The sequence below is a fragment of the Heloderma suspectum genome, chromosome 4 (genome assembly GCF_057233095.1).
Source record: "Heloderma suspectum isolate Gila_16-S chromosome 4, 16-S_ref, whole genome shotgun sequence".
NCBI classification, from domain to species: Eukaryota; Metazoa; Chordata; class Lepidosauria; order Squamata; family Helodermatidae; genus Heloderma; species Heloderma suspectum.
Genome location: NC_139461.1, coordinates 46187296 through 46201894, shown reverse-complemented (window position 1 = coordinate 46201894; position 14599 = coordinate 46187296). Strand labels below are relative to the sequence as shown.

General features: G+C 44.2%; 2 protein-coding genes across 8 annotated transcripts in view; one reads left to right on the top strand and one right to left on the bottom strand.

Annotated features, from left to right (window-relative positions):
* C4H8orf88 (chromosome 4 C8orf88 homolog) overlaps nt 1-14599 on the bottom strand; it is a 62490-nt gene that overhangs the window by 1608 nt on the left and 46283 nt on the right. For 4 of the 7 annotated variants that reach the window (XM_084849157.1, XM_084849160.1, XM_084849159.1 and 1 more), the window contains one exon: nt 708-856. In XM_084849157.1, coding sequence (XP_084705283.1) covers nt 746-856 — 111 coding nt within the window. In that variant the 3' untranslated portion in view covers nt 708-745. Of the gene's footprint in view, nt 1-106; nt 857-14599 lie in introns of those variants that run through there. The other 3 variants (XM_084849156.1, XM_084849155.1, XM_084849154.1) reach the window with 2 other exon arrangements.
* Nucleotides 1-14599, top strand: part of NECAB1 (N-terminal EF-hand calcium binding protein 1) — an 89340-nt gene that overhangs the window by 42277 nt on the left and 32464 nt on the right. The gene's annotated exons all lie outside the window — the stretch shown is intronic.

The window sequence follows — 14599 nt, the reverse complement described above, 5'->3', positions numbered from 1 at the left end:
GTTTTCATTGTTTTTGTATTGGAATGGTATTTTAATATTGCTGTTTTAGTTAAGTGTGTGTGTGTGTGTGTGTGTGTGTTTATACATACAGACAGACACACTGTTTAATATTTGTATTTTGTATCGTTTTTATGTTATAACTGCCTTGAAAAGGTTTTTTTTACTTTAAAGAGTAGTATAAATTGTAATAAATCAATCAGGCAATACATGTATTCAGAACTTCTGTTCTGTAATGAACTGCAATGAAATATTAAGTTTTATGGATTGCTACTCTAGGTAGATCTTCCAAACATTGCACTTGCAGAGTGCTCTACCAGTAAACCTGTTTTGGTCTGTCAGCAACAGAGCGCATATTTTGTATGCAAAATGTCCCAGAGTCATGCCCTGGAATCTCCACAATGGGTCTGGAAAAGGCTCCTGTCTGAGGGCTGCTGCCAGTCAGTGCAGTCAGTACTAAGCTAGATGGACCAATAGTCTGACTTCCTTGAGCATGTAATCACAGTGTCCAGTAGGATCAGGCCCAGGGAGCACTTTTCCAGACACTCTTTCAGACACTTGGCTCATTAATTCACAACTGTGCATTGAAAGAAAATGTAAATCCTGTTGGGTAACAGACTTAGCTGTGCAGTTGACAGGATGTTAGATGTTTTCAGTGGAAAAACTTGACCCTCCAAAGCCATAGAGTCCCTGTCTATTGGGTGCTTTACTTGCGGAGAAGGCTGAATGATATCCCTGGATGAATAATTCATTTTTGGTATCCTGGGTAACTGCGTAGAGTAGGAGGTGGGAGGGATGGGGACCAGCGAGTCTGAAACTGATGAACACCAGAGCAGCATTTCTTGGAAATGGCAGAAACCTGAAAAGTAACAAAACCAAACCCCTCTTAGTCATTGCCTTGTTTCCTCACAACTTATTTTTTTTAAATAGTTACAAAGTAATTAATAGGCCTTTATTATTAAGTTAAAATTGAGTTGATTGAAGAAAACGCTTTGTTATACTTATTTTACAGCTGTATGAAGGCAAAGTTTCAGCGTTAAAGGAAGACTGAAATAAGTCAACCTAATTTGAGACCCAAAGTACACATTCTGAGAAGCAGACAGTTGCCATGGACAGCAGTAGCCCTGCATCTCATCCCCACGTCTCCCCAGTAATACTTAGGTTTGTACCAGACAGGATGGCAAACACATCTTTATCAACCACATCAGGATTCTTAGAATCCTTTTCCCCCTAAGGCTTTTCCCCTACTTCTGCAAATCTTGGGCTTTCCCTGAGCATGCTAATATCTCCCACTTGCTTCTCGATAGCTGTGTCTCATGAATGCCATACTACCTATCCTATCCTGTGAGATGGACCAGGCTGAAACATGATATATTACCTTATGTTCAAGTAGGGGTGGTTCAGGAGCCTGACCGGGTCTGGGAGTGTAACGGACTCTCCCCAGCTCGCTCCTCTGGGCCATGCCCACCAAAACACTTCCCCCGGTCGTGTGCCCCCAGACCCACTTGAGAGCACACACACACACCCCGTGCTTGCCAAGCCACCCCTACCTACACTGAGCCGGCTGTGAGCACCTATCATTCCCACGGTCACCATTTTGCAGGGGAAAATGGTGACTCGACAACTTCCGTAAATTTAATATTGCACACATGATGGCCATAAAGGCCCCATCCACAGAACATCACAGGCGTAAATGGCCCCACTACTTCCTCCTTTCTGAGCACCACGGCCTGGATGATGAAGAAGTCCACTGTTTGCCATTTTTATTTACCTGAGAGGGATAAACACTCTTTGCAAGCCCTGCTGGCCTTTGTGCAGCAAGGACCCAGTCCATGATTCCCTTATCTTTCTTCCTAGCATGGTCCAAAATAGTATTTGGCACATGGGTGGGATAGGCAAAAGACTCAGTCACCCCTAGAGTCCAATTAAAATGTTTATTTGAGAGTGGGAGAAATAAGAGGTAGCCAAAAGAAAGCAAATAAGACATTTCTAAACAATCCTGTCCCAGGCAGACTTCAATAATTTCCACATCATATTGCTCAGAGTAAGGGCCTGTCCCCGATGCTCACTGAGAGATGACATAACACAGTGAAATGGCCCACCTTTATCCATTGTGACCAGGAGAGGGAAAGATTGGCAGGTCAGGGGAATTTCACCAATCAGGAGCCAGCAGTGCTGGGGTGGAGACAGCTGAACACTAGTCAAAGCAGGAAACTCAGAAGGAAATAGCAGAAGGGATGTTTTCTCAGCCATGCTTGTTAGACTGAACTTGTGTATTTGTCTTTGTGGACATGACTAGCTCCTAGGGCAGATGTGGACAACAAGCCCCACCCATCCCTGTGTGCGCGCCTATGCACGTGCGCGCACGCACGTCGCACACACACACACTGGGCTGCTGAAATTCGTGGTGGCAGCAGCAAAACAAACAGCTGATTTGCTGCCCAGAATTGGCAGCAAATTGCTACAGAATGCTATGATGGCCAAATATAGCTTGTTTGCAAACTAAATTTGGACATCGTAGTGTTCTGAAGCAGTTTGCCACTGAAAATTGGCAAATTGGCAATGGTTTTTTTTGCTACCAAATTGTGCCCCTGGCATGCAGCCTGTGTGTGTGTGGGGGGTGTGTGTGTGGCTTCTGGACCTCCTAAAGATGCCTACCTCTGTTCTAAGGAATGAAAACTGTAGTTTATTGGGGCAGAATAGAGAAATCCTTAAAACTGATGAGATTACTTACTAGTAATGCCTCCTGTTAGAAAGGCAATTAGCAGAGAAAAACAAAAAGGCAAAACAGAATGAGCATTTACCAGTCCCACATGTGCACAGGGCTATCTTAGAATGGAAGCAACCACACCTTTCTTTGGTGAAGAAAAGGTAAAATGGTTTTACTGACCAATGTTCTTGCATATAAAATGCAGGTACAGTGTACAGTTTCCAAAAAGAGTTTTTTCAGTCCATTTTGTGTTCCATTACATGGGCAGGAGCAAAAGAGCAAACACAAGTGCTCCCAGCATTGGTGGAGGTCAGAGAGAGGAGGGGGAGGGAAGGAAGGAAGGAGCAAAAGGAAGAAATTCAGGAAACCACATTGTAGGCTATAGAGATCTTAAGGCTAGCTGTGGTCAAAATTCCCATTAATTAACTGCAACACCGCCCCCTTCCAGTAACTTGCAGACAGGGTTGCAATATTCTCAACAAAAGTGACAGCTCTCTTGGGGTACGGTGCATCTTCACACCCCGAGTTGGCCACATAGCTATCATAACACAGCACCTGAATTCACTATTAGTATGTACAACAATCTGATAGCTCTCTCTTGTCTGTTAACAGCTTGATCTTCTAGACTGCTGACTGTCCAGCATCTCAAATCTCCATGCACACTTATTGCTGATCCAGTGCTTCAGAAGTGGGGCTGAGCTGGCTGGGTCTGCCCCTTGCTTTCAGCTACAGGGTGTGCAAAGCTAGAGCTGTGCGCAAATGGCCTCTTGGAATTTTCCACCCTGTTTGTGGGCAGCAAAATGGTGGCAAGGGGACAGGGGACAATTTCACTGCATTTCTCCAGGGGGAGGAGAAATTCTCCAACAGTTTCTCACAGGTAGGGCTCACCATTGGCAGCGGTTGTAGAACAGTTTTACTGGTCTTTTCAAATTCTTTTTTGCTTCCCCCAAAATTTCTTTGAGGTTTTGCTTGAGCAGGAAGCTGCAAATTTGCCTCAGATGTCACTGTAACAGGAATTTGATGCCAACTTAGGATGGGTAAGACATTTAGGGTGTAATCCTAAGAGATCTGCCCTGGCCACTTGTAGGCCTCCGAACTCAGAAGCTTACGAGTATCCAATGCAGAGTGGGAGGCGCCTTGTGCCTCCCACTCTGCAGTCTAGCAGAGGTTTCAGGGAGGGGGGGAAGGAGGCTGGGGTAGCTCATATTCCCAAGTCCCCAGTCTCTTCCCCTCCCTGACCCTGGAAACGCCCCCTTTAACCCCCTATAAGCTCGCGTTTTCAAGGTCATAACAGCAGCCAGTGTGGTTCTCTCTGTACTGGCTGGGAGGGGGAGGGAAGCACAGTTTCCTGGCTCCAGCCTTAAAGCCAGGAAACCAAACAATCCTATGTCCCCCAGACACTGTCTAGAGGGCATAGGATTGCTCTCCCCACTAGTCTTATCAAAACTCTTCTAGTTTCCCTCAAAATTCTTCAGATGTTCTGCCCAATCAGGAACCTCCAAATCCAAGACCACTCACTTTTCAGTGGCATCCCCATTTCAACTCTAGTATATGTTTTCATCCTGTCATTTCTGTGGCACAAATGTTATATGTTCTGGTACTGTTCATGTAGTATCACTGAGAGAAAGAACAAAAAAGATCTAAAAGTGCATGATTAAATGTTTTTAGAAGTCTGCTTCCTTTCCAAGGAACGGGGTTTGAATACTAAAGACACCTTAGAAAAAGATGTTTGGCTAATGCCTTGTTTTTGTGTTACTGAGGCAGAACTTGCAAGGCAGGGAGTTAAAGCCCTGTGTATTTACAGTGGAGTGTCTGGGGAGAAAAAGGAGATGAGAAGAAATGTGGCACATAAATCCCATTAGTTCTCTCCTGGAGATGAGCTGCTATGAGTCATTTCTGTTGCAAAATAGAACTGTGACTAGATTAACAATTAGTTTGAGAAAGATTTTTCTTGCATCTGTCAGGTAACAATTTGCCTGATCAAAGTAGAAATGGGGAGAGCTGTGTTTAGCCATCTCTCTGTCTGACTTACAAAACAAAAATCTTAAAGACTGAACACTCAAGGCTGTGAAAGGGATGCGGCATCTTGCTTCTCATTATCTTTTTCTACGTGTTTTTATGAGTTTTATTATCCAATATATTATCCAATATATATTATCTCCAAGAAGCCATACAAAATTATTTGCTGTAACCATCTAACAAAAGTCCACTTCATATTGCCTATGGGTTCCCCAATCTTTTTGGATCAGTGTGCACATTTGGAATTTTGACAGTGTGTTGTAGGTGCTCTCATAAAATGGCTGCCATCAGAGGGCTTTGCCCCATTCACAAAATGGCTACAGTGGTGGGCATGCCTGGTCACAAAACACTCATTTCCCAGAAGGCAAACTGGTGGAACTATGAGAAAACTAACTTGCACAAGAACCTAAGTACAAGGCAGAGACAGGGGCTGAGCTCCAAAACACAAACCAGATAAAGATGGTGCTGGAGGGCAGCACTTTGCTTTGCAGCATGTCAGCTCCCAAGTTAATTATTTTAATTTAAAAATGAAATAAAAATAAAGCAAAATAAAAATCAGGAAGGATAGGAAGCCAGGTGGGTGCCAAGAGAGGTGTCCATGGGCAAATAGGTGCCCACTGGTACCATGTTAGAGAGCCCTATAAGGCAATTTTGTTTGCTGAAGCTATACTGAAGTTTTCCTGCAATAAACACAAGAACTATTAAGGGCAAAAAGGCAGCAGTTTGCAATCACAGACCAAACAATTAACAGAATGAGCAATGCCATCCCAAGACATTTTGCTGCCTGAAGTGGAGCCCTACGGTCAACACTTTCAAAAGAAGGCCTGCTGCACCACTCAGACGCCAGTTCCAGTCTTCATCTATCTCCCCTCATAGGGACGGAGGATCACTTCACCCTGCTGCGTGGTGGGGTCGGCCCTGAGAGTGAATGGAACAGAATTCAAGTCCTTTATGATGCTAAACAGCTATATTAACATGCTTTCTGGAACACTAGTGAACTCTCCTAAAATTACTACTATTCCTTAATATTTCTGTATTATCAGCATGTTATTATTTTTTAAATTTTGTCATGAAGGGGACTATTTATATCAAGCTTGTTGCAGGTTTAAGAACCAACAGCATACCTGGAAGGGGCTGAGGATAGGATGGCCACATACGCATTACCAAAAAAGAGAGGAAAAGGGGGCACAGATCTGTATAAAATTTATGTCTACTTAGTATAGATGTACATTTAGAAAAAACTATTATAATTTAAATAGAAATAAAGTGCATATTCCCATTGTGAGGAAGACTGTGATCAGGCGCCCTGTATGCCTGCTCAGTCTGTTGTCCAAATACAAACTCTGGATGGGCAACTTCGAGGCCCCTGCTCTCTCTTCTTTTGGTTCTTTATCTTTAAACTGTACTTGGACCAGACAACCCTTCAAATAGAGGACTGTCTTCTGTAAAGTAGGACACACGACCACCCTAGCTGGGGACTATCACCATCTGATGTTCAACCTTTTCTGGAGGGGGTTGCACTCCCCCTGAAGGATAAGGTTTGTAATTTGGGGGTGCTTTTGGACCCAGAACCGTCATTTGAGGCACAGGTGAACTTGGTGGCAGGGAGGGTTTTTTATCAGCTTAAGCTGGTATACCAGCTACGCCCTTATCTGGACAGAGATAGCCTAGCTACAGTTATCCATGCTCTGATAACTTCTCGTCTGGATTACTGCAATGCGTTATACGTGGGGCTACTTTGAAAATGGTCCAGAAGCTTCAGCTGGTCCAAAATAGGACAGCAAGATTGTTAATGAGGACTGGCCAACAAGATCATATTATGCCAGGACTTTCCCAGCTGCACCGGCTGCCAGTCCCTTTCCAGGCCTGATTCAAAGTGCTGGTACTAACATTCAGAGCCCTAAACGGCTTTGGGACAGGTTACCTGAAGGATCGCCTCCCCCCATATGTACCTGCCTGGACCCTAAAATTAACTTCAGGGGTCCTTCTCCGTCCGTCACTGTAGGCTTTTAAGAAGACCTTGAAAACATATTATTTTACCATGACCTTCTCTTAATATCACTGCTGTTGTTGTTATTGCCGTTGTTGTTGCTGCTGGCTGTATTGTCGGCTTTTATTGTTGGTTTTTATTGCTATTGTATTGTGTTTATGTTTTTATCACTTTTAATACTTTAACTGGTTTTATGTATGTATTGCTGTAAGCTGCCTTGGGAGGGTTTCTGCCTTTTAAGATGGCCAAGAAAATGTTAAACAAATAAATAAATAAATAAATCCATTTAAGATAGCAAAAAGCATCTGTTCCCCAGCCACCCCCAATAGTCTTATATTCCTTTTCCATGCACCATGGTATTTGTTTTAAAGCCTAATATCTAATCATTGCATTAGAGCTGTGTGAAGCAGTGAAACACTGTAGCCTGCACAATGCCTGTTTTTAATGTATTTATAAGCGCGATTGATGCTGAAGGCCAGAGTGGAAAGACTCAAGACAAAACGCCGAGGACTGGAGTTGTGAGGAAAGCAGTCTAGAGCTGTGAATATTTCCTCTTGTGTTTTCCCATGCATGTAAGAATAACAATAACTCCTGAGGCTCCCTTCGATTTCTTGCCCACATTTGATACCCCCAGAGTCAAGAGAAGGCAGTGATTAAATTTTGCAGCTAGCAAGAGGAAAGCTTGTTTGAATAGTTGAAACTCTCCAAGCTGTCATATCCTGCACATAAATCAATACAGTTTTTAATATACAGCCACACATTTTTCAGTGCACAAGTAATGAACTCACCACCACGATCCATCGATAACAATCAAAACACATCTTCTGATGTCTCTGTGTTTATCTGTATGGCTAAAATTGCCTTGCCGCCAGAACAATGCAATTACGTGTACTTCTACTAGGCAGTTATAAAAAGACATGGTTCTATAATCATTTGTTTCTTCTGTATCTCTGTAATATTTCCTTTGGTTACAGATATACAAGTAGAGCACAGTGAGAATGAAAAGAACCCTGTAAGCAGACAGGAAAGCTGCTCAGCCTGCATGAGATTCCTAGAGAGCAACTGTTTAAGTCACCTCCAGCTAAAAATTCTCAACTCCCCCCCACTGCTGCATGAGGCCCTAGTCTGGAACATAGGAAGATGCCATTGGTCCAGCTAGCTTATTACTGGCTACGCTGCTGGCAGCAGGTACCCAGGATGGCAGACGGGACTTTCCCACTCCTACCTGGAGATACCTGGGACTGAACCTGGGACATTCTGCATACAAAAAACATGTGCAATGGTGCGGCGAGGGCTGGACGTTGGGGCCAAAGTCCAGAACCCCATAGCCTGGGGGTGGGGGGCGCAAAATAACTGTCCAGAAAGCGGCAGGTGATGAGGCACTAGGAACAAAAATTGGAGTTTGTGGTCATTACTGTAGTCATGGTGGTGTTACAATTTAAGTGAGTGTAAAATGTATAACTCCACATGTTCGGAGCATTTTTAAAAAATCAGGGCTGGCAAGAGCGTTGTCATTGTTCTAATATATCAGGTATGTAAAAGGGACAAATTAATTGAGGATAAGGCTATTGATGGCTACTGGTCTTGAAGGCTATGTGTTTCCTCCAGTATCAGAGAAAATATTGCCTATGTATGCCAGTTGCTGGGGAACATAGGCGGGAGGGCGGTGTTACACTCATGTTCTGCTTGTGGATTTCCCATGAGCAGCTGATTGGCCACTGTGTGAACAGAATGCTGGACTCTATGGACCCTTGGTCTGATCCAGCATGGCTCTTATGTTTTATGCAGAAGCAGTTTTAAAGCATGGAAGGTGCTTGGAGGGACAGATGACAGATGTTAGCTATGTGCTTAACAACTGCCACATGGCCCTCTAAGGCCCATAGATGGCCCATGAGACTATTACGTCCATGGTCTTAAATGACCTTCTTGCCCACTGAACATGTACTCTGCTGCTGAGCTATGGTTCTCCCATCTCTGTTTACACATTCAAGCTGCAAAAACACCTTCTAGCTGAGCCGTTTCCCCAAACTCTGATGGGTAAGGCATGGGAGAGAGATTTCCAGCCTGTTAAGGAACATTAATGCTCTTTTGATAAAATGGTGGAGTTATATTGGTTTGACATAACGTGCATGCTAATCAGGATTGCCAAATAAATATATATTTTAAAGAATATTGCCACATTCATGACAATATTCTTTAAAATATATATTTATCATATAAAATATATCCTCAGACTTGAGGAGGATTAGGAAAGGATGGGATTTATCTATGTGGGATGGACCACAAAGTATGTCATGCATTTAAAAACCTTTTTAACTCCTGTCCTCTTGAAACAATTTGCTACACATTAACGAGTTCCTTTGATGCAGCTTTATTATACCTCCCAGCCTTTTCATGTATGAAATACTTTATGAATGAAAATATTTTCATAAAGTATGGAAATACTTTATGAATACAGACAGATTGCCACAACGCAGAAGGTTTTTCAAAAGGTAACCCACCCTAAACCTCTAGGAACAGGTTGCACATAAATCTAAATAAAGGGCCCCTGAATTTAGTGCCATGTCCAAAAACTACAGAAGTCCTGATCCAGAGAGACACCTCACCTGTAATGTTTACAGAATTTGAACATCCTTTGATCACCCATCATTGAGAAGCATCTTATATAATCAAACCTCAGATAGGCAACACACATCTTCTGATAATGCCTTTGTCTCTATTTTGTTCATGTTTTACAAAAGAATACATCTTTTCATATGTGATCATTTCAAACAGCCAGATGTCTGCAGAAGGGTTTGAGTTCCATTGCCCGTTCTGGCAACATTCTCATGGATAGGACTAGCCTCTTGTCACAAAAGCTTCCAGCAATGAAATTAGGTCTGCCAGATACAGCAACTTTAATCCAATTAGAGAAGCCATGTCAAATAATTTAGGGGGAGGCAGAAATTAGCCTTTCTGGTACAAATGAGTTCTGTCTCTTTCAAAAGGCTGTCACAAATGTTTTCACAGAGATTTGGTGCTGGCTTCAGAGTGGTGCCAAAGGGAGTGACAGATAATTTATCCTGCCAGGATTTTCTCTGTTAGCTTTAGGAACAGCAGCTATTTTGATCAGTGATATCGCAGGCCTGATTAATGTTCATGGATGCTAAATACATGTGGGCGATGACTTTAATGCCTACAGGTACGCAATTAACATGGATGATTCATGGGGATTTCAGTGACTGCTTGATTTAACTGCAGGAACAGAACAAGTTCAATAATTTGTTCTTCAGGCTTAGTAAAACCATTTGATGTGCAGTATGCAGAGGGGAATCTCTGGTGGCAAGCATTCTTATGGAAGGGGTCGAGAAAGGAATTTCTAAAGCCAGGCTACCTGAAAGACCATCTTCTCCCATACGAGCCTGCCCAGTCCTTATGATCTTCTGGAGAGGCCCTTCTTTCAAGACCACCACCTTCACAGGTGGATTTGGTGGCGACACAAGAGAGGGCCTTTTTGGTAGCTGCTACCAAGCTGTGGAACTCCCCAGTGCTGTGCCGAAAATTTCTCCCACATTTTTTTTCGACCATTCTTATTCAATTGATAGGAGATAAATTGCTTTCAAAAATAAATTCAATACTGAAGAGATTTCAGAGAAATTCTCCTGGGTTGGGTTTGGATTTCTTGGACTTACCTAAAAAAAAGGTAAAGGTGTCCCCAACCAGTCATGTCCGACTCTAGGGTGTGGTGCTCATCTCCAATTCTAAGCCGAAGAGCCAGCGCTGTCCGAAGATGGTCACGTGGCCGGCATGACTGAACACCGAGGTGCACGGAATGCTGTTACCTTTCCCGCCGCAGCGGTACCTATTTATCTACTTGCAATTTCTTGCTTTCCAACTGCTAGGTTGGCAGGAGCTGGGACTGAAGACGGGAGCTCACTCCGTCACGCAGCACTCGGGTCTCGAACTGCTATCCTGCCGACCTTCCAGTCTGCAGTTCAGCGTCTTAACCACTAAGCCACCGCGGCCCCTTTACCTTACTTAGGAGGTGGCTGAAGAATGAGCCCAAGTGTCCTGTCTTTCATTGTACAATCATGTCTTTGGCAGCACCCTCAGCACCCTCCACTCCAAGTGAAGCCCAGTCGAAGGCACCATGAGCTAATTCCTCCCTTAGGATTTTTTCACATCAGGAAGTGCAGGCTAGCCAATAATGAGTTGTTATTCTCCCCTGGAGAAATTTGGTGAAATAATTTCCCAAATTTCTCTGCCCACAAATAAGGTGAGAACTTTGAGGGGCCATCTGCGCATAGCCCTACAACTCCCTCCCAAGGGAAGCTAAGTTTGCTCTGCTGTCCTTGTGCCAGCAGGCAAAGACCAGTGTATTCAAGAAGGCCTTTGGCCTGTAAGTGGCTCTTTGGGTTGGGTGCTGGGGTTTTGTTTTCTGGTTTTTTTTTGGTAAGTGTTATGTTTTTATTGTATTTTAGTGTTTTATTGTTTTAATCTATATTAAATTGTTCTTGTAAGCCACCGTGAGTGCCATTTTTTTAGAAAGGCAGGGGATAAATCAAATAAATAAATACATCAAAGGAGCAATCGTATGGCCGCTAGTCAGCAGCTAGATGGCCATAGGATATCTGGTTTTCCAGGAACTGACCTCAGAGCCTGCGTTCTGATGTCAGTTCCCGGAGAACCGACCTAGCCCCTCTTCTCCACTGCCTCAGAGACAGCGTAGGACATCCCCGAGCTCCACGTTCAGAAGAGGCGCGCAGAGCAGCCAAATCGGAGCATCTGGGGGGCATTCCGGGGCGGGGAAATCAGAAATGCTGATACGACACATCCTATATGTCATCTGGCAGCTTCCTCCCCTGCTCCACCTTCCTGCAGCTAGACAGCTGAAATCGGCTGTCTAGCTGCAAATGCAGGACAGGAGGAGCGCAGAGGGAACAATCCCCTCTGTGCTTCTCCTGCCCTGCATTGGATAGGCGGTTGCCTCCGAGTTCAGAGGTGGACACCTATCCCCATAGGATTGCGCCCTAAATAAATAAAGCCAGAATCCTGACATGTTAATTTATTTATTACACTTAAATCCTGCCTTTCTCCCTTGATGAAACTCAAGCCATATTGTGCATGCTGTTCCCAAACAGTTTTCTAACGAGGCACTCTTCAGACCATGAACGCTTCAGGGAAATAAAAAGCTGGTTGACTTCTGCAAAATTGCTGTTGAATCCTATTATTTTGCCACTACTATATAGCTTCAGTACAAATATTCAACCTGCCGAAATTTTAAAAAGGAGATATAAAACTGAGCAGAAGTCATAAAGAGTTGTTCTAAGTTAATAACAGATGCTGTTAATAACAGGTGTAACTGTAAACCTTTTCTTGTTGATCTGGTTACAAAATTATGCATATGTTTCAGCATTAATTGAAATGTTGTGATTTTGGCTGCCATTTTGGAGTTTTAAATTTCTATTTTTTTAGCATCACAGTGTTGCAGAAGGCTGGTTTACACACCAAACTATGCATAATTTAATGCTCTGTGACTAAAACATTTGGCTTTATGACACATTTTGTACAAATCTTGTGTTGCTGCCCAAAGTAAATTTTAACTGGCTGCCATTTGTTAGGTTTTTTTTTACTTAGTCGTTTAAAAAGCCTTTGGGATAAGTGTTGGACCTAATATTAACTTGCCTTCAAAATGTCATCAAATGTGGTTAAACAGGGAGGCTTCAAGGACACGTTTTTGCTGGTAAGTGGTTGGTATCGGCCATCATGACTGCCACCCTGGGTTTTATGGACAAAGCTAAAGTGTATCACTTAGAGACAGACAGACAGAGAGCTTTGGTTGTTGTGTGGTATAGCAGTGTAATAAATAAATAAATTTCGATGTAGCGGTCAAAAAACTTTTTTTTTTTAAATCCAAGCAAACACATTTCCCTGCGATAGCCTCAAAACATGGGAAATCTCCCTGTCTAGACAAGAAGAAGGCAAGTCCAGAGTAGTGAATCATACTGTGAGGCAACAGGTAGCTTCCTTTGAGAACACAGCATTATTTAACATTTTGGTTTTGGAGTAACTGAATACCCTAATCACACTCAGCACAGATGGGACAGAATTTACTGCCCTGAGAGGTGGCTGAGGGCCAATCTAAACGGAAACCCTTTGTGAAGTGATTTGGTCAAAATCGGCATTTTCACATAAACGAATTAGCTCTTTCCATGGTACGTGCACTATCGTATTCATCCGCTTTTGCAGAGCAAACGGCAACTGAAGCCACGTTAGTTGGGGTGGCAAGTAGAAATGAACATTGTCAATTTCATAGGTGCGGGTCAGCCAGTGACCGCGGATTTGCTCCCCCTCCCTTCATTCCTTGCAAGTTCAATGAAGTGCAATGGAGGACTTGCTTATGAGTAGATATTCATGACACACCCCACATGCACTCACATTTATGAGGCAGGCAGGCAGCCGCTCCCACTGCCTGAAGACTGAGCAGAATGAGCAGGAGTGCAAGGGGCGCTGAGAGCAGAGAGTGCGGAGCCGGTGAGGAGGGAGAGCGACTGGCATGTTGTCTTTGATGTATATTAACTGCCCAATCAACAGGCTTCCCCCCTCCCACATGGGCTCAGTGAAGTGCTTCTGAGTGCACATGCATGAACATTATCCGCCCTGGCATCCACCCTTTCTTGGCTACGCAGCTTCGAATCAGCAGGCATCCACTATTTCTTAGCTGTGCTCCTTCGTAGCTGCACAGTTTCAAAACAGCAGGGCTGCCTCCTCTCTCCACTCCTGCACTCAATCAATATTTAAAGGGAGAGGAAGCAACTGAGCCCACGCTTGCAACAGCACAGTTTAAAAGTAGCAGGGCTGGTCCTGTACTCAGCAAAGTGGAATTGAAGGCAATGAGTTACTTCCGGGTAGAGATGTTTACCCCTCTGCTCTCCCCATGCCCCCACCCCATGCAACTTTCACTTCTGCCAATCAGCACTGCTGCCACCAGACTGAGCCAAAGCCAGCTGAGGTCACAAGGACTCCTGAACAGCACCGAAGCCGCTGTGACAGGAAAATCTAACACAAAATGAGTTTGAAAAACACCCGGATTTAGGGCAAGAAATGCTGGACTAGCTATAGAGAGTGGCATGCATCATCTGACACGACTTGGGGGTGGAGAAGAACTGGAGGAAAAGCCCCGTGTACATGGGCCCTAAGTAGAAAGACAGATGCCCAGGCTAGGAAATTGAAGAGATGCAGAAGGCAGTTTCCTGTTTGAGTGGGTGGGTAGTTTGGGCTCACAGGCACTGTTATTTATTTAATTAATGTATTTCTTCTGGCACACTTGCAGTTCTCTTGCAGCACATAGTTTGGAAATAACTGACTTCTTCTCAACTCCCAAGACCCGTCATTTTTTAAAGATACTATAGGAATTGCTTTAGAACCACAATATTAGCACACCACATCACACCATGGGACTGTGTATTAAGAATTGTGTATAGCTGCTATTTAGGAGAAAGCATGCACAATTGTGAAATATTAAGCTTTTCCTTTCCACTAGGGCTGTGCATCACTTCGGCCCAAGGCCCGAACCCAGAGTCGAAGTGGGCTGCTTGGGTCACTTTGTGTCCTTTCTGAGGCGAAGCAGAGGGGGCACGAAGTGACCCGGAGCGGGTTGGAGGCTCTCCAAAGCACTTGGTGCACTTCAGAGCTTCACCCCCCCCTACCCAGCCCCCCCCCCGGTGCCTCCAGGTCCTTACCTCATCCACCTTCTCCACCGCTGCCTTCTCTGCTGCCTTCTCCACTGCCTTCTCTGTTGCTGCGCTGCCTTCTCTGCCACCTTTGCCGCCACTGCCACTGCCTTTTCCGCCGCTGCCGCCACCTTCTCTGCCAGCTCCTGAGGCCTGAACGCGTGGTGACTG